Raw genomic sequence first — 21,204 nt, forward strand, 5'->3', positions numbered from 1 at the left:
ATTGTATGTGACGAAATCATTTTAACATAAAGTCCACTCACTTTTCCAGTCTGCTGACTCAGCAACACTGTCCAAGCTAGAAAGAGGGCCCTAATGCGAAGATTATTTTGTCAAACATCGTATGGTTTCTTATGTCCAAGAAATGTCCCCTCATACATCTTTGGTTTGGTTAAAAAAAAATAAAAGCTTCCTAAATTTGACTGTGCAATCTCTGAAATCCGACTGAATGTGAAAGCCTTCAACTCTGCCCCAAACAGATGCATTATTGCCATCTTTGGGACGTTTGTAGGTAAAAATACCACGACATTTCTGCAGAGAATTTTTTTGATCTTATCCCAGAGCTTCTTGCACATTCTGCGGACATAAAGCTTTCATTGGTTTCGTGTTTGGTTGGTTGGTTCCTAGCTTATATATTGCATAATAGAAAACATACATTGTCTTCTAGTCTTTGGTATTTGGGCTAGTGTGTCAGCCTTTTGTCCTAAAGGAGACATCTGCAGTGAAAAGTCTATGATTTAAAAGTTTCTTTTTCCCAGTGAGGTTTCTAGGTTTTTATAAGTGAGTTTACCCTTCAGCTTCATTATGGATTCACGATGGATTTGCAATAGGCGGTTAGGCTACAAACAATTCGTCGCAGTGAGCAGCCCCTTTCTCAGTTTGTCACGCTCGACAAAAGCAAAACAGACAAACAAACAAAAAAAATGTAAAAAGTTAGGTTTTCCTCCTCGCTTCAACCGGACGAAACCTCGACCCGTGCCCTCAACCCCTCCATCCCTCCCCGTATCTCCATCGCCCCGTCCCACCCCGCCCAGGACCCCTCCCTGTCGCTTCCCTCCCCTCCCCCTCCTCGCCGTCTATTATCACGCTTTGGTACAAGTGCTGGACGCTGAAGATTGGGCGCCGGGGCTGGCTCCGTCGTCTGTCCATTTGTCCAGGCTCCGGCGGCGGGCATTCATGAAGAAGTTGCTGACGGTGGTGAGTTCGAGGCCCAGCTGCTGCGAGATGGTGAGCTGCATCTCCTTGGACGGCCGCTTGTTCTCCTTGAAGATGGCCAGCAGGGTGCGCCGCTGCAGGTCGGTGAAGACCAGCCGCGACTTCTTTGGCGTGTTGTTGCGGTCCTTCGCTGTGTCCTGCTCCTTCCGTTTGCATGCTGGGAGGAGGGAGGGGAGAGGAGAGGGGGAGAGAAGACAACGAGATAGAAGCAGAGGAGAGAAGGTGGGGTGATGGGAAGAAGAGACAGAAAATAAAAGTGTTAGTGTTGTTTGTATTATTTGAACAAAAGCTACATATTGGAGGAGGATTTATAGGTCTTGTTGACAGAAGTTCATGTTCCTGTGTACATCTGATATCTGTTTTTCTGCTATCTTTATCTGCCTGTCTGAGTCTTCCACTGTGTGATTACTAAAGTTTACCCAGACAGCTCAGATATTTCACTGATTTGGACACAACAGAATCATATGAGAAGTAAAAAGCAATGTGTAAGTTTGAGATGCAGTGTGAAGTTTAATGATGAACATTTAGTTATTTACAGGGTGTGATTTGTGAAGAAAGCAGGGTGGGGGGGGCATGGGGGTGTTTATTGATCATGCACAACAAAACAAAACATGCAATAATTAAATCCCCCTTCCAACAGCCTAGCATGGAAATAGTGCCACTCTGCCGGCCATGTCAAAACACTTGCACTGCAATATCCAATGGAAAATAATCTCAAAATGAAATAGCAAAAGGATTTGTCTTTCAAGCCGGAGAGCGGAGTTCACTATGCGATCAAAACAAAATACTTTCACCCAGGAAATGTTCGTTCGTTCCTCGGGAATGTCTTAATCCAAACCACGATCTATTTCCTAAACTTAACTACTTGTTTTGGTGCCTAAACTTAACCGTCATCGCCGCATGACGCTCACTTTTTCTGGCTAAACTCCACTACCACGGCCCCTGAAAGCACCGTCATCTAGCGGTGCCTGTACCCGGCTCACAGTCACCTATTAGAGGCTAAACAACCGCTGCTAGTAGCCCGGAGCAGCTGGTAGCCCGGAGCTCTGTTGCGGCTAAACACAACCAGCAATTGCCGCTCAGATTTTATCGTTCTATCACACTATAGATTACAGCGCTTTACTTAGTTTAAAATACTTCTATTTTAGTATAATATATGGTCTATTGGTGAAGTAGCATTGATCACTTTGGAGGGGGGAGATACATTGTGTCAGAGGCAGGGATATGAAGACCATAAAGGGGGAAATCCCATGCATCCCCCCCAGGAAAATCCCACCCTGGTTATTTAGCTTGTAATCTCTTAAAGGACAATTCAGGCGCAAAACGAACCTAGGGGTTAATAACAGATGTGTACCCACTCGATCGCTCTCTGGGACATGTTTTCATGCTAATTGAATGTGTTTGTAGCTTGAAACAAGCTAGCGCAGACCGCTGATTAGCTTTCAATGCTAGTATTAGGGGCACAGGGAAAGTAAAAAAAAAAATCGCTATTTATACCACTAAAAAGACTCAAAATATCACCACTTCAACGGTAGCATAATGAGTGTCCCTAAATGTTAACCGAAGCGTTGAGAACTTTGTTAGTGTACAGACAGTTTATTAAAAAGATAGATTATAAAGACAGTTGCGTTCTCGTATACCGTCTTGGGAGCTACTGTCTTTCTTAAGCTAATCAGCGGTCCGCGCTAGCTTGTTTCAAGCTACAAACACATTCGATTAGCATGAAAACATGTCCCAGAGAACGATCGAGTGGGTACACAGCTGTTATTAAACTTTTGCCCCGGAATTGTCCTTTAACCAGTTTGGTTCATTTCGAACAAACTGGTGCATTTTCCTGTTTGATTTGGTTCATTGTGTTCATTGTCAATCAAACTGGACTAAACAACCAGACCGAGACTGCCTAAAAGTGTGGGTCCAGTTCCACCTCCAAACTAACTCTGGTGCGGTTTGTGTGGTGTGATTTTAAAAAGAACTACTACTATTACGCCCATCAGAAAGAGGGGCGCCCTGGTCCTATAGGAGTTAAGGTTCAGACCATGAACCTGTTTTACATCTAGCTTTGTTTTCACGTTGTTCCCCATTTCTCTTTCTTTGTTTCCGGTCATCTCTCTGCTTTCAGCAAAGGAAAAAAATCCCCCGCAAACGAGTAAGAAACACAGGTGTGTTTTGTATTTTAGCAGTTCCTCATTAAAAAGGGAGTGAAACGTGGCCGGGTTGGATCAGTGGGTAGAGCAGGCGCACATATACTGAGAGGTTTATGCCTCAACACAGAGGTCCAGGGTTCAAATCTGATCTGTGACAATTTCTTGTATGTCTTCCCCCTCTCTCTCCCCTTTCTCACCTAGCTGTCCTATCAAATAAAGATGGAAAAAGCCCCCAAAAAAGGGAGTAAAACGCATTGACCCACACTATCCCCCCATAATATTACAGATAAATCTTTTTCATCCTGCTTTGTTTGTCATTATTTATGATACAGCTGCAGTCCAAACTATTTATTTTAATAATCAGTTGTTTCTTGGTGAGCTCTTTGTGATGCCAGTGAAGATAAATTGCTGTCAATTACCCCCCTGTGGGCTCATGTAGCCCTGATGATGCCTGGTGACATCACCAAAACTGTCCAATCAATGAGTCGCCTGTCAAACCACACCACAACTGAAAAGCAACAATGTACCCATGGTCTGGACCAATTGAACCACACAGCAGGTGTGAAAGTGCCCTAATATTTCAGTCTAGTTTTTTCAGTCCAGCTCTTTTTGGCCATATCAGGCTTCTTCTTCCTCTATGCTGAGCAGGTGGAGGAGGAGAAACCCTGTGGTCTGAAAATGATCAATTTCTTTCACTGTTCGTTTATCTCCATCAAAATGTGTCCTGTCTCTAAAAAATCTGTTTGAGTGTAATAACATCTAAAACGTATCCCTTAGTGTTTTAGAAGCACATTAGTCTATATTGATGATGTTTCATTTCAGGGATTGTTCAGGTGCCGCCAGAAATTCCACCGAATGTCCCTCATTTCGCCCAGATGTCCGTTACCTTCTGTGTTCTTTGTGTTGTAATTTCTAAACTCTGGTGGATTTCTGAGGACTATGGTTAACTGCTCCTCAGATCTCTGCAGGGTAAATCCAGACAGCTAGCTAGACTATCTGTCCAATCTGATTTTTCTCCCATACCGGAATGCTGTGTGAACTAGCCAGACCCTCCTCCGCAGCACTGTGGAGGAAGGTCTGGCAATGCAAGACTAGAAGCACATCTGTTTGCACTGTCTCCGTCTGTCTGTCTGTCTGTCTGTCTGTCTGTCTGTCTCAACATATTATACAGTACACTGTATGCATTGTCTTTCTCTCTTTTCAGAAGAGTGATTCCTCCCCACTGCAGCAGGAATATTTTTATAAAGGTTTTCGTTCATTTTAAGTCTTCTACTTTTATCATGAACACTGATGCTCTTAATTAAGTGACATTTGATGTAACATTATAATAAAGTGTATTCGGCATCATCTTCAGCACAAGAGTGTTAAAATGTAAAGGGTAACCTTGGTTTTTTTTTTAACCTGGACCCTATTTTCCAGTCACTTGTGTCTAAGTGACTGATTGGAACAACAATCTTTGAAATTGGTCCAGTCTTAAGCAAGACCGCTGCGAAACAAGCTACAATGTAACAATAATGGGCAAATGCGCACCTTTTATTTCCGTCAACTAAAAGTGCTTGTTTTACCACTGACACGGCTCAGATTATTATTCTAAGTGTCTGACAACATTATGGAAAGGATGCTTTCAGAGATGGACCTTTTTGTTAAAGAGTAAGATCCTTTTTGTTTAACATGAAACATCCCTGAAATCGCTAAACCAACCAGACTCCATTTAAATAAACAGTAACGGCTGAAACAGCCGATTACAGCGCTCACGCTCAATAATCGACCAATTTTCAAAGATTTTTGTTTACATTAGTCACTTAGGCACCAATGCATGGGGAAATAAGGTCCAAAATTACTCTTTAAGGGCTCAATATTTACACGTGCTTTTCCTGAAATGTCCAGATGTCCTCTATGAAAAAGACAGAGATAAGGATTAGGCTATGTGGGTTGCATTCTAATGAATTTTACCAAATTCTGTGCTAGCCCTTTTTTTTTTTTTTTTTTTAAGTGACAGCCCTAGTAGCCTAATACTTGTTTGCCAGTACACTCAGATGCTATCCACATCATTGTGATGTCATTCATGGCAATGTTTTACATTTTAAATGTGGTCTTCCGTTTTTATAATTTTTACTGCCATTCTGTAGCTGAAGTCAATTAAGTATGCACCGGTCAGAGCCCGGCTGATCAGTACGAATCAGGTTAAGAACTCAATTCAGTAACACAACTATCACATAAGATGAAACTGTCCTTGCTGTAAACACACACACACACACACACACACACACACACACACACCTCTCCTCCCGTCTCCTCTCAGCGTTTAGCGACCTGCTGACAGATGCAAATGAAAGATCTGCTGCTCTCATGGTAAATGGTTCTGTAGCTTTAGAGCTTTCATGATGAATACACATACAGTATATGATGTTTACACTGAGTGAAACATTCAAACCACAGCCACCATGTGTCACCATTTCAAAACATGGAAATATTCTACATGTCTTGTGCATCATTTTAGACACATTCAGCCTGACATACAGTATTTGGTATCTTCAGAGACATTGGGATCTCCACTAGAATCTAAATTAAAGTTATGTGGGCTTCCTGGCAGCTTGTTTGTACAACATGAATTTGTAAAGCCTAAAACACTGTGGGAGTGAAGAGGTACTAAAATATATAGGCCTAGTTTTGGGGGGAACTTTTACCAAAACATGACTTGTACTCTGAGTACAGTGTATACATGACCTGCTTTGAATTTGTATTGTTCTTACATTATTTTGTTTAGGGTTTAGTTTAGCATTGTGTGCTAGTTGCTGGATGGAATGACTCAAATGTAAATATCCCAATGTCCCTGTAAATAGGTGAAATGTTATAAGGAACTCATGTTAATCCTCCCTATTGTCTGGAGTGGTAATGCAGTTAGTCACTGCCAGGTGGTACTATTGATCTCTGAATATGAGGAGCCACAAACACACTGGGTTTTAAACATATATTATGTGTGTGTGTGTGCGTGCGTGCTTGTGTGCGTGCGTGCGTGCTTGCGTGCGTGTGTGTGTGTGTGTGTCACACAGACAGAGAGCGAAAGAGACGTCTGCTTTGAATCATCACCAGTAAAATGACAACAAATTGTAAATGAAAGACATAAACAAATGGAAATAATACTGTTGTTACTGTGTATAATACATAATAATGATATTAATATTAACTGCATCAGAACCTGCCTGGTCTTTTAAATGAACGGTATGAACCCCATTTCATGTAATGCACATGCTTTGCTGGCAGCGCCATTTATTTTGAACCTGTTTCGGTTACACCTATTTTATAGACTTAATCTAATTTTAGAGCTTTAAGATTGTTATTATTACAGAACTTAAAAGTGCTGTTCAACTTACTATTAATATTTATATATATAGATGTATAAACGTATAGATGGGACATATTATAGTACATAGAAGAACAGCACAAAACTGTGTGACAAGACTGTGTTTTGTTCTTGTTTATTTAAAGTCTAAACACACACACACACACACACACACACACACACACACACACACACACACACACACACACACACACACACACACACACACACACACACAAAAACCGCTGTGGAGATCTGGCAATGCAAGACCATGGACCTTTTTCACAGCAGACATTTTGACTTGTCATAGTATGAAAAGCACAGCAGAAACTGATAACCTTAATGATGGCTCAATTCCATCAAGTGTCCCAGTAAGCCATTTCAGTGAGTCAGCATGCACAATACCAGGGCCTCTCCTAAGTGGAATGCAGCCATCATTAATGGTTTTGAATACACCTAAAAACTAGAAATGTTGGACCTGGCTAATTACTGAGTGATCTTTGCGATAACACATCTGACTGTGAGCTGAAGTGTGTTTTTATCCAGCTGATCTGTTAATGACGGTTATCACAAATGTCAACCTCTTTTTCTCTCAGAAACTCTAATATTTCCACTGTAACTGTGTAAACCATTATTTAAACAAGGAAAGACAATTTTGTTTTCACTACTACTTTTACTACTACTATAATTACCCCTACTACACCTGGTATGATGAAACAGGCTGTTTTTGCTCCTGCTGTTTACTACAACTCTTTTACTATCATGGTCTTTGTACAACTTCTAATACTATGTTTTTCTACTCGCCTAGTAATAACATATTTGTTATGAGTATCAGTAATCCAGGTAGGGCCAAAACAATCCATCCACTGTATTAGTACTTTTTTTACTACAAAGTACTTTGACGTTTTGTCCGATGTACTACTTCAGTTCTAATAATGAGAAAATCCTGTCTTCACCATAATAATAATAATAATAATAATAATAATAATATGATAAGAACAATACTAAAATAAAATAATCACAAAACACAAGTAGGACAAAAGGTTAAAATTAGATAAAAGCATGAAATGGAGTGGAATTGTAAAACCGGAAGAGACATATGGAATATTCACAAAACTCATGTCATACAAATGTTTTAAGAAGTATTTTACTAATATAGTGGATAAAAACAATTATAATAACAATAATAATGATTTGGTTATTTTCTAGGTTAAAACTGGGCTACATTTGTTTGAGAAATGAATGTTTTTTTGTGCATATATATATATATATATATACATACAAAAATACATACAAAACAGTGTCTATGATTTTTTTTGTGCACTTTTGTAGTGTTTGTTTTGCACCTGGCATTTCCTGACTGGACTTGTGTTGATCATCATGAAGCTCTGGTAGCTGTGAGTAACTGGAGGTACTTCCACCTGACAGAAAAGAGTATACAGGGTTTTATTTTCAATATTATTTACATGCATATTTCATGCTTAGATATTAAACACAAAAATCTACAGTTCTGAGTGACCGTAGCTATCCCACATTTCATTTTGCATTGCTCCCGATAGCCATACACAAAAACTCTCAAGGACTGAACGTTGGCATTTAGTGTCTGGTCACATTCATTTAATTAAATGCATTTTGTACTATTATATATGTATTAGACAACAGCTTCTTTTGTTGAAAACAGCCTACAGGGAGGCGCTATAGGTGCCTCAAAGCCCAAACTACCAGGCACAGAAACTGTTTCTTTCCCCACGCAGTCACTGTTCTGAACCAGACCATCAGCTGAACTTTACTTAGCCCCCCCTTCTCCTACTACACTATGTTATGTCATTTGCATGTTATGTCATTTGCACAAGCACTTCAACACTACACCATTGCACTTTAAATATGCTATTTGCACGTATTTTTACTATGCCATTGCACAAGTACTATCGTCTATCATCTGAGCCTGTAAATAATGTCTATGTTGTTGAAATGTGTCTTTTAATCTTGCTGTGTATGTGCACTGTTTGTTGGAGCGTGGCGACCTAAATTTCGTTGCATATGTGCCTGCACATTGTGGCAATGACAATAAAGTTGACTTGAATTGAATTGAAAAGCTGTTGTATTCTCTTGACATTTGTTTAAACCCAGGTATTGTATCAGCACTAGTGTCAAAAACATTTCAAACCATACTCGGCTCTAAACTTGGACATCCAAAGAAAGACAAAAACCCAGAAAACTTTGACTTTTCAACCAAATTAAGCCCAGTTTTAACTGATCTCGAAATCACCAAATCAATGCTCACTTAGAAATGTAACAATTCCCCTTTTAGACATGGCATACGTAACATTGCTGGCTTCATCTGTGTGTTTCAGTGATGTCTCTTTATAATTTAGATATATGGTGTCTTTTATGTAAATGTAATGTAATGACTTTATTGGAACATGACTGCTTATTATTTTATAATATCCGACAGTGCACTGAATGACAAAACATCAACTTAGGTCAATTTGTATTGTTCACAAACTGTGTGTAAAGCATTTTGCTGGATAATTTCTAACTTGCAGTTGGCATGAATGAAGATTTAAAATATGGGAAAGCATATAGGTTCATTAGGTCAACAAGTAAATAATGAATGAAATACTACTTCAAATATTGTAAATAAATTTCTTATGTACACCTTTCCCTCTCTCTGGATCTCCCTTTTCTGCTTACTGTAGCTCGATGAAAAGCAGCTCAGCAGCAGTTCGCCCCAGACTTAAAAAAAAAAAAAAAAAAGTGCAGACACATTTACGTGTAAAAAGGGAGCAATCAAAATCACCCACCCACACACAACAGCAGCGTACCGTCAATGGAGAAAGAGCATGCTTGAGCGATTCAATCAGACTTTTTTCCCCCTCTGGTAGAGGTTACAGTGAGGATCAAATACACAATTATATTATTCAAAAGGGGTTTACCGGTTTTAGAGGAAGGAGGGGGGGAGGGATGGCTATTCTTTAAAGGTAAGCGTTGAATCAATAGGATCAATAAAGCAGGGTTCCTCTGTCTTTCATCAGCTCTCTCAGTCTCTCTCAGAGACATCAGTGTGTTGCTAAATGCGTCTCTAACTGCAACCGAGATCAGCAGAAAATACGGAGAATCTATTGCCTTCCCTTTCTTTTTTCTCTCTCTGTGTGAGTCAGCTGTCACAGAAGGCCTCCCTTGTCTCTTTTATTATACGCTTGCTTTATAACAACTAATAGCCATTGTTAAATCATCATCTGTATAACCATTGCAACCGTATCCAAATTCACATAATGAGCATCTTCAGCACAATGCTTATCATGATTTTAGTCATCTTAGTAATCATTATTGTCACTTTCTTATCTTAAAGCTATAGTGCATAGTAGTAGGAATTCCAAGTAATGACAACAACACTGTCAACAACACAAAATACAAGCCTTCCGTGATCGCGCACACAAAAGTAAAAACAACAGTTTGTGGTTTCCTTTGAGTTACGTGCTGAAACTATTTCTTGTTAAACAACAGCTGACCCCAGTGACTGTGCAGTCTTCTCGTCGCAGCGAGGTTACCAGATTTGGTACCATCTTGACTGTACAGAGGAAAAAAAAAAAACTGTGTTCACCGACTGCATCTGACAACCTGTGTTGTAGCTGGAGATGCTGCACAGAAGAACTGGGTGCCCACCAACAGGATAAACGGTTCCTATATTGCGTGTTAATTACTGAGCTTTAGCGGTGTTGAAAGGTGTATTTCTGAAACTTGAAATAACCAGGCTAGCTGTTTTGCATGCAGTACTCCACCTTAAAGCCTTTTTATATATTCACTTGAATGGGGTTGAGTCAAGTGCTGAGTCTCAAGAGCTGGTAACACTCACAGCAAACACATCAGTGCATTATACCGAGGTTTTTAGAGTCAAGGGCTGCTAAATGTCAATAGGAACATCAAGGTGATGTTTATTGAAGCAGCCATTTCAAGTGAACAAGGAGAAACAGAGAAAACAGAGGAGAGAGGTTACGTCGAAATAGAGAGGGAAAGATGGATAGCAGAAAAGAAAATTAAAATCATGAGGAGTGTGGAGATGACAAAGAAGTTAGGAGAAAATAGCAATATAGAGTAGAGGAGAAAAATGAGGGAAGAAAGATAGAAGAAAGGAAACAGGAAGAGAACAAGAATCTCCCTCACGTGACATCAAGTTTACTTTAGTTAAACACTGAATGAAAAGAAAGAAATAAATATTACATTTTGGGGCACCCGGGTAGCTCACCTGGTGGAGCGTGCGCCCATATACAGAGGCTCAGTCCTCGATGCAGCCGCTGCGGGTTTGGTTCCGACCTGCGGCCCTTTGCTGCATGTAATTCCCCCTCTCTGTCCTCTTTCATGTCTAAGCTGTCCTGTCAACAATAAAGGCCTAAACATGCCAAAGAAATATTTCATGTTGATATCGCACATAGGCGGAAATCGCGGGGGAGTCGGGGGGGGTCAGAACCCACCCCATCTGAAGGTTGTCAACCCCTAAAAAATTATTAAAAAACATACTGTCCATTGTAAATAATGTAATATATGTAAAACAATACAAACGTAGCTTAAAAACATCTTGAGCCCCCCCTTCCTTGCCTCATGATGGTTTGGTCCACTACCTGCTACACACACTAGAGTATAGTACTATACTCTAATACTATAGTACTAGTAGAGATTTTTCTGACCGAGCCCAACCCGAACCCAAACGTAATTTCTAAATATCTGTCCGAACCCGGCCCGGCCCGTCGGGTCCCAACGGTCCCAGCGGTCCCGACGGTCCCGACGGGCTCGGTTCGGGTATCCATCCTCTAACACACACAAGTCCGTTCGGTGGGAGCAGCGCCATACTGTGTCATTTTAATTTATTATAAAGTAGTCTTTTAAAAAAAACAATGATTTTTCCATGAATCCTCTACGTTAGCGAATATAACGTTACCTAGCTTGTTTGGTAGCTTGTTTAATGGCTTCTTGGATAGTTAGTTAGCTAACTTGCTAATTCCACCCAACATGATCTCACTGGTTACAGAAAATGAGCCGGCTGGCTAGTTAGCTAGCTTTTTTGCTTAGGGGTTCAGTTTTCAGTTCAGCATCATCCGTATAACTGAAAAGAATCACTTCATTTCAGTTTGAAGTGGATAAAAAAGCCATGTCAGCCTACTTACTGGAGTTCCACAATTACACATATCCTCTACAACTGTATACTTTTGGCTGTATTGTTTGTGTCCCCTTTGAAAATTGCTCTTGAGAAATGTTATGTTTATTCTCTCCCCCCAACAGTTAGATGAGATTTACGCCCATGTCAGGCCACAGTCAGCATTTAACAACGGCGGTGCTGTCTCGTCTCGTCATTATTGTCGTTAAGGTATTTTAACACTTCAGCAGAGGTATTAATTTCCAAACGGGCTTAGTGGCTTGACAGTTATAAAGAAGCATTAAAATATAGATTTAATTAGCAGAGGTATTTTGCCGGTGGGAATGTTATTAGTGTTATAAGTTAGTACACTTACACAACCTAGTGAAAGACAAAGGAAGACAGCTCTCTTTGCCCAGTCAGCTCAGAGATAACGTTGTCTTCTGACGTCTTCTTAGAAGTGGTGAATTTACAACTTGCTACAATATAGTGTATGGCTTTTGTTTGATATCTAGTGTTGGCAAAAAAAAATTCTGGTTTCCTTTTAATGAAATGCTCTGAGTGAATTTAAGCTGGGCTTTTATTGTGAAGGGTAGACACGGAAGAGTCAGCGTCATGACAGTGTTTTTTTTTCTCCTCAACCTTTATTGTGCTGTTGTTTAGTTTTATTTACAGTTCATTAATATCCAATATCCAACGCTGTCCAAACTGCTCTAAATTGTAAACCCTAAGTTCATTGGTAGTAGATCGGTAAACGGTTCTCGAGATATTTAACATACACACATACACACAGAGGGTCCTCGATTTAGAGTTATATGTTATTTACTTAAGATTCCTTTAATTATTCACTTTTATGTCAAACATTTTGTTTATTATAAATAAAAGTTTAAAAACAGGAAGTGAGTGAGCCAACAAGCTTTGGTTTCATTTTACAGAGAGAGAGAGAGAGAGAGAGAGAGAGAGAGAGAGGAGCTCAGCAGAGTCATTAGAGATCCTCACCACAAAGATAGATCACAGCCTAGCAGCTTTACCATGACGGCCTCAGGCTCCACAGTGCATGCATGTTTCCTGTTGCTGATGGACACAATTTCCCACATTGCAATATATAACAACAAGGGAGGAGGTACGTACAAAAAAAGTGACACAATGTACATTGTTGGCCTGAATTAAAACACCCGTTGTTTCCGCCATGCGCCACACTGAGAATTCCAGTGAGAAAGGGCAGGTAGCGAGAGATTAACTGTGAGTGTCCCAAACCATCAACAAGCAGCAGTAACATCAGCATTAAAACAAGACTCGGTCAAAACCTAGTGTATGGCTGGACCGTGTATGTCCAATATGCTTCATTGTGGACACTGGTTTCGTCATTGCAATATAAACGCTAAATATTAGACGCTAAAATGCTTAGCTAAATATGCACTCATAAATAGAGGTAAAAGAGGGATCTTGAGACTTGAAAGAAAAGAGAGAGAGAGCATAGAGTTTGGGGATCAATATAGCTGAATATAAACCATAGATGTCTGTCAGGACTCTACAGACTCAGACAGACCGGCTTCATTCTGTAAGAATAAAGGATTTATAGCACAGAGGGCAGCCATCAGCTGGAGAGCTCTATCGCTCTTTATCTACAGTCTCTTATGTCTCTCTCTGTGTCTCTGACTTTCTTTGTGTCATTTAGTGTTTTATCGCTGTTTTGCCTTTCCTTTTCTGTTTCATCACTTTTTTCTCCATCACTCTCTTTTCCCTAGCCGTCTTCCTTCGTCTTTGTCCTCTATCATCCCTTTCTTTTTTCAGCTCGTCTGTCATCTGTTTTGCATTTTTTGCACTCGTGTCTCTTTCATGGTCTCTCTTTTGTCTCCACTATCTCTCTTTAACTCTCTTCATTGTCTTTCCTTTCCTGTCTTCTTCCCTAACTCTTTCTTCTCGCTTCTCTTTTCTCCCTTCCTGTCTTCTTGCCTCTGTCTCCCTCATCTTCCTGCCCCTCCTACCTTTCTGTCTCTCTCTCTCTCTTTCCTCTCTCCATGTCTCTGCTCCTCCTCCTTCTCTCTCTGTATCTTTTTGTTGTTGTTGCACCATTACCACTTAAGCCTTGGTATCCATTACACAGAGGGCATATAAGTGCAGGGTAAGTAGTAAAGTCGCCCTTCACCATACACTTCACTGCTCGTGTGTGGCGCCACGTTTAGATGCTTCGACACTCCGTCATGAGACGACAGAGCTGAGCGATGTTTTGATGAAATCCTTCATCAGCTGTGGCATGGTTACATTGTTAATGTGTCTGATGTCGTTGCGATGGCACCCGTGACGTCGCCCCCAAATAATCGCGACTGTTAACTGTCATTTAATTCTGCCTACTGCCTCAGTTCCTTTTGAACAGTAATCTATCATTTTCACGGCATGATCAGTGATGTTCCGTTGGTGTAAAGCATCTCCCCAGAAGTTCAATTTAAATAATTTACATTACAGAAAAATAAAATTTAGAGACCACCTTTAATTCATTAAATTAAGTAAAAAGCCAAAACCTCCCAAAACTTCAAAATCCCTTAACTACATAACAAATTAAGTAGAATTTAATCTACATATTAATAGGCTTACCCCATATTTTGGGTACAGTAATGGATCCAACATAGATTTGAATGTGTTTTCTGCATGTATTTACTTTAAGTTTTGTAAAGAAACACTTCATATTTGATAGGGGGGCGCAAAAAAATCGATTCACATTCGAATCGCGATTCAAGCTCTACCGATTCAAAATCAATTCATAGAATTCCAATAATCGATTCATTTAAAAAAAAATTTTTTTATTGTATGTCTATCACATCACAATCACATGGCAAAAATAACAACATTTACATACTGTGAATCGTTTTTTTAATCGAGAATCGTTCGTGACATTTTCTGAATCATGCACCCCTAAAATTTACTATATAACATACATTTACCTCTTGATTTTGCAATTCCATTGCAAATTCAATTAATCTAATGGATTAGCATATATTAAAATGGGTTTAAGTAGATTATCTGCACAGTTAAGAAGGTTTTAAACCTTATAGACCATTCCCTGAATTTTCAACTTCATTAAATAAAAAACTTGAGGCTCTCTTATGGTATACATTAGGGGTCTTTTTCATGTTATTTGGTCAGTTTTAAGGGTGTTCGGGTTTTACTCATGATTTTAAATCATGCATATAATCCAATAATAATTACAACATCATTAATGGGTGAATTATTGGAGTTTTACGGTAAATTAAATTGGTTTCATAATGGATGCTATGTATGCAGTGTTACATTCTTTAAATGTCCCAAGAAATGGTATCATTACTTCCTTAATGGGATGTCCTTCTTCTGACCAATAAATTGTTGTGTGGGACAATAAGCAGAGAGGTCTCAGTCATGTAAATATAATTTATAATTCATATCAGCCATTTAGGAAATTCCGCCGGATGTGTGACTATGGTTAACTGCTCCTCAGATCTCTGCAGGGTAAATCCAGACAGCTAGCTAGACTATCTGTCCAATCTGAGTTTTCTGTCGCACGACTAAATCAACTTTTGAACTTACACGTTCTACCAAAACAGGTTTCTTCCCGAGGCTATTTTACAGTGGCTCCGTGCGGAGCTTAGCGCCGCCCAAGACGATTGTGATTGGTTTAAAGAAATGCCATTAACCAAGAGTGAGTGACTAGACCCCCAGAAGTGCACCAGGCTTTGAAGCCAATTTAACATAGCGGCCAAACAGTGGAATTACAACTTCCGTATCCATCACGTGACTTACAGTACATGGCAAAAGAGACTTCCGTAAATCAGTGAATAATTTTTTTGGAGCGTCACAACCCCTGCTAAATGATTCGTTTCACTATCAAAATTTGATTTATTCGGTCCGATAAAATTTGGAAAGTCTAGAAGAGCCGCACAATTAAATTATTTAAGCAGGCAAAGAAGTAGTCAGCTTGGCTGGCTGAGGTCTTTAGTGTGCCTGCTCTATGGGCACCATAGTGTGAAAGCAGTGCTGATCACCCGGGTAATTTTATACGCGAAAGTTGAACTTTTTGGGCGTAATGCGCCGCTGAGCAACTCTTATGGGAATGAACAAGGCTTCACCTCGAACACTGTATCCACATTTTTATTGTACATGTGAGTGACTCTCACTCCATACTCCATGTGAGTAACTGAGAGAAATGATGGCCCAAACTATGAAAACATGGTTGTAAAAAGCAATACTCTTCCTAGTAGTAGGAATATTGCAGTATATTACAGTCTGCAGACTTCAAGAGATGCTAAGCTCAGCACGGGAGCCTGACAAACACACTTGATGCATCTGCGTCATATCTCGGCACTTAAACTCACACAAACAGATGTCTATAGAGATACATAACATTGTATGTGTGTGTGTGTGTGTGTGTGTGTGTGTGTGTGGTTGGTTGTGCTTAATGCACCAAGATGCTTTCCCTCTTTCCATGTTGAGACGATAACCGGAAATGAAGCAACAGACTAAAGACACTCTCTCTGTCTCTGTTTCTCTCTCACACTCATAACTGAAAGCATGAATAAAATCTTCTAGAATATTTATCATTCAACAAAACAGTATTGGAATGTTTCTCTATCAGCTGAGCAATAAGGCAGCACTGATGTTTAGCTTCATATTGATTAGTTTTTGTTTGTTAAATTAACCAATTCATTGTTTAGCCTCCACAATGTTACAAAATGGTGTTAAATTCCTGTCCAAAGTTAAACCTAAACCATTTTTGGTTTTAGTATAATGTCTCAAAAAGTATTGGATGGATTTCTATGAAAGTCATTCATGTTTCCCTAATGACAAACTTATAACCAAATACCTGCGGAACTAATGACATTCCCATTAGCCTTAGATTTACTTTATGTTCTATAGTACTGTAGTACGTAACATACTATAGTAAGATGGTGAAAACATTCTACTTGCTAAGCATCAGCATGTTAGTTTTGTCATTGTGAGCATGTTACATACGTTACGTAACATACGAAAGTTAGCATTTGGCTCAAATATCTGTTTTTATGACTGATTGTATCGAGGAACAAAGAGAGAGAGATAGAGAGAACATTTTAGTGTGTGTGTGTGTGTGTGTGTGTGTCCTGAGAGATGGTTTATCAGTGTTTAATCTGTATGTCCACACAGTCTGTGGTGACATCACTGGACAAAGGTCTCTCTGACCGCTTACACACACACACACACACACACACACACACACACACACACACGTACACACGCACACACGCACACGCACACGCACACGCACACTGTAATGTATCTTCAGTTGTTTACCAGAAGAAACGGGGTGACCAATCAGAGCTTCTGGTGGCTCAGTGATGTCATTGAGCTGATGAGAAAATGGCCTCAGAGGGGTTTGATGTCACCCACCCCCCCCTCTCTCTCTCTCCCTCGCTGTGATTTCTCTCGTTTTTCATTTTATCTCATTCAGCTCTCTTATAATCTTTAATCTGCTATTAAGCAATTTGTAAGGTTGCTAAACAAAAAGAGCTTCACCGAGTTGTGACGCTCTTATTTGTTAATCGACACCATTGTCAACAGTTTGACACATTATTTGATCTTTCTCTCCAATTTGATGATGTCTGTTGCATTCATGTATGAACTGGACTGGGAGAATACCTTGATCAAGCTCTCGGAACTGTGGCGCCTGACCTTTTTGGCTTGTGGCCTCTAAAATTCAATTTATTGTGGACGTGAGTTGTCAGCAGTCCGACCAAAAAAGATTTTCCCTTCCTTTCCTTTCATCTTAAGGATTTGAGAGGCCCAAAGATGTAACACTATCCAAAATACTAAAAGAAAACTGCCAAAAGAAAATCAAGGTACATTTTGTGTAACAAAAAATATTTTCTTTCTCATCCCTTTAATGATCCTGTGACACCTCAGAAGTATCTCCTTACAAATAAGCATATGTGAAACTCCACATACAGTATAAACACAGTATAAACACAGATGCAACACATTGCAGCATTGCATTGCGGGATTTCTTGCAAAAAGTATATTACTTAGAGTACTAGAGTAGATCCAACTAGGCAATCTGATTGGTCAACTAGACATTTAGAACGTGCTCAAATCAGCATGACAGCACACCCAGAGCCATTTGAGCACACCATGCTTCCATCACTTAAAATATTACTCTGTTATTTCCATGTCAACATTACGTAGTGTAATCAAAAACTGTTTTTGAAACATTTGTATTCATGAAAGTAAATTAGGAACCACAGAGGAACACACAGAAACTGTCCAACAAATTTATATAAAGTGATTTATTGGGTTGAACGTAGAGTTGGGTGATATGGAGCAAATCAAATATCACAATATATTTGATCAAATATATCGATATGGCAGCGATATTGTAATATTTGCTCTTGGTGCTTTCACGAAATATTTACGCAATGAGATATTAGATAAATTATCATTAATAATGTGGATATAATGAATAAGTGGGTAAAGGGAAAAATAGAACAGATAGAACAGTCAGTGGTTACGTTTAGAAAATTACATCACTTTATACTGTAATGTAGTCTTTAAATTCAGGAAAGACAAGACTTTGTCATATTGCGATATCACGATACGCAAAATATAAGACGGCGTCTAGCCTCACATATCAATTTCGATATATTGCCCAGACCTAACGATATATTGCTCAGACCTAGTTGACAACTCAATTTTTACAACGCTCTGGAGATAACTGTTATTGGAAATGTTTGGCTAACATCAGCTGTACTGGTGACGCAGCGCTATGTTAAAAATATGTGAAGTTCGCAAACGTACAGGAGCTAAATCTGTTGATAAGAAAAATATTTTTTTCAGCAGATATCTTAGTTATAACAAGATTGAGCTAGCAAAGTAGTTTCATTTTTATATTTGCGGTATATATTCAGTTTGGGAAATCCCACAATCTCTACAAAGCTAACATTAGCTTCATTAACTGGCTGACTAAACAGGGACCAGGAAATGTCTCTGTTGCTTAAAGATGGTTGACGTATAGAAGCTAAATCTATCCGTTAAAAAAATGTATATCTTAGTTACAACACGATAGAGCTAGCAAAGCAGTTTTGTGTTTATATGTGTGGTATTTAATCAGTTTGGGAAAGCCTACGATCTCTACAAAGCTAACATGAGCTCAAGTTGACTGGCTGACTAAACAGGGAGAGACTAGAAATCCTCTCTGTTGTTTTTATTATTTTGAGAGGGAATGCCCAACAATATGAATACTTTGATTATAACTTTTATTGGACAGAAACTATGCGGGTTCATGTAGGGTCTGCCCTGATTATTTGGGCCCAATCATAGCTCTAGTGTCCAAGCCATTTTTCCAAGCTATTGTGGGAAATGTTCAGGGCAATATACAGTACATTTACACCTTGAACTGGGACACTTAAAGCTCCTACAATAATTTTCTTGTTAGATTAACAATGGATCGCATGATTTCTTGTACGTAAAGGGGGTTGCTCATAGTTACAACCCCACAGAAATGTTAGCACCCAACTCTGCAGCTCCCCTCAGCTCTATGGAGCTTTTTGCGTCTTTCAGCTTATTGTTTTGGTTTTCTGGCCTGCAACTATACGGTGTTAGTTCACTCTCACCGCTCTCATCAGCATTGTTTTTGGCTACAGCAGTTTTCAGCAAACAATCTCTAAAAACCCACTGTACACTTCCTGCTCAGCACCAAACAGCAGACAGACATAGTTAGAGACATAGTGGAGCATTTAGCAGCTAAAGAGCCAGATATTTCCCTCAGTAGTTGGTAGAGACCAAAAACAGAGCAAAAACAGTGAATATTAGAATTACATTTATCAGGTTGACACAAACACGTCTCCAAAGAAATGCTAATGTTGCTCCATCTCTCCTGGAATGTGTAGGCTATGTGCAAGTGTTTGCTAATAGGTTCAACTCATAAAGTGATGACATGTTAGTGTTGTGTCCATAGCTCATTTCTGCTGCCTTCATGCAGACAACATATCAGTTATTGCAGGTTTAAATACAATGGTAAAAATGCAGGGTAAAAATGTGTAATGTAAAAAAAACAGTGTAGCAAATAGGCAGTCATTTCAGAACCAGCCTCTGACTCCATGGCAAAATTATACTTCCTGTTTTCATCAAACAAAGCATTTTTGGGAACTATAGTGCCAAAACTCCAATGTGGTTGTCCCAAATAGAAATAAAAGTGAAACGCAGCAACAACGAAAATTTCAATAAGGTTAAAAAAAATGAAAGTACAATAAAAGTTTGGTGTTGAAAGTGAATTTCTCTTCTTCAGGGAAAACATTCACTAAACTTTAACCTGCTAAATGTTGACAGTGAGGATAAGTCAGAGGAAAGCTCTGTTTGGACATCAAACACACACACACACACACACACACTGACACTGACTAATAGATGATGAGTTAACCGGCCTCTCAGTACCTTTTCTTATCAGTAATGTTTTTGGCAGCCTGAGGGCCATTGCAGCTCGGACTCGCAGCACACATCTCCAACAGAGAACAAACACAGGCAAAAAGATAATATTCTCTGATCAATAGATTGTATTGTAATCGGTGATTGATCAAAAGAGAGGTTGGGCAGTGATATATACGGACATCCTGGCAAACCGCTCACCGCTGTGTTTGTCTCCAAGCGATCAGCGGCAAGCGATACGAGATGATCCGGTTTCCTGCTCTGAGAGATAAAAAGCAGCTCAGAGATAAAAGATTGAGTGTCCATATACTTTTGGCCCTATAGTCTTCTTTTTTTTTTTTGCCAATTCTTCCTATCCAGTTTTATTGTTTTATTTCTTTTATGTTTATAGTTTATTATTTGGTTTTACTTTTTCTGTTCTATCTGCTGTTATTATTCATTCCTATCTTTATTTTCTCTTTATTTTCTTTCTTTTTTCCGACATGTTTCTGCCTGCTCTGTTCAACTAAACCTGTCTCCATTAAAGGCCGTAATATCTACAATTGGATGCCATCCATCCAATATGAAACATAATCCAATAACAGACAGATTGAGCTTAATGAATCCAGTTATGTGGCACAATCAAATAGAGGAGGATTCCCTTCAAACCCATCTGTCTGATACACATCGCACTGGCTGCTTTTAATGCTTTTACCACCAAATCTGCACCAGGTGAGCAAGAGAGAGAAATAAGAACAATTTGACCATCAAAAAGTGCTTTGTGTTCTAGGTCATGCTTTGGTTTGGACTCAGTCAGCACAAACAGTACAAATGATAAGACAAAAGGTCAACAAAAGAAATACAATGTGTGTAGGTGAGATAAAGAAACCCAAAGATCATCCCAAGAAGAAAAGAAAAAAACATCCAGGTGTCAACAAATAAATCCAACTTTCATATGAGTGAGGTAAAACATAATTACAAAGCTTTCCACATGTAAATCCAAAATCTTGCCACTTTCAACACGTTCTGTGGAAAAACCTGCTCCCAACAGAATTTAAAAAGGCAACATGTTGCAAGGAAGTCAATTAATTACAATGGAATTACCACAATCAGCAGAGATGCGCAGAAATGAAATAAATAAGCACAAATCTTTTCCATTAAGTTACACTTTAACACGTGGATTCATGCTGGAG

The 21,204-nt window shown here is 39.3% G+C and overlaps 1 protein-coding gene across 2 annotated transcripts in view; it reads right to left on the reverse strand.

Moving 5' to 3' along the window:
* Window positions 1-860: 860 nt before the first annotated feature.
* The window catches only part of onecut2 (one cut homeobox 2), a 36,628-nt gene continuing 16,284 nt past the window's right edge, over window positions 861-21,204 (reverse strand). For both annotated transcript variants that reach the window (XM_078271884.1, XM_078271883.1), the window contains one exon: window positions 861-1,150. In XM_078271884.1, coding sequence (XP_078128010.1) covers window positions 861-1,150 — 290 coding nt within the window. The remainder of the gene's footprint in view (window positions 1,151-21,204) is intronic.

This window comes from Sander vitreus, chromosome 16 (assembly GCF_031162955.1).
Source record: "Sander vitreus isolate 19-12246 chromosome 16, sanVit1, whole genome shotgun sequence".
Lineage (NCBI taxonomy): Eukaryota > Metazoa > Chordata > Actinopteri > Perciformes > Percidae > Sander > Sander vitreus.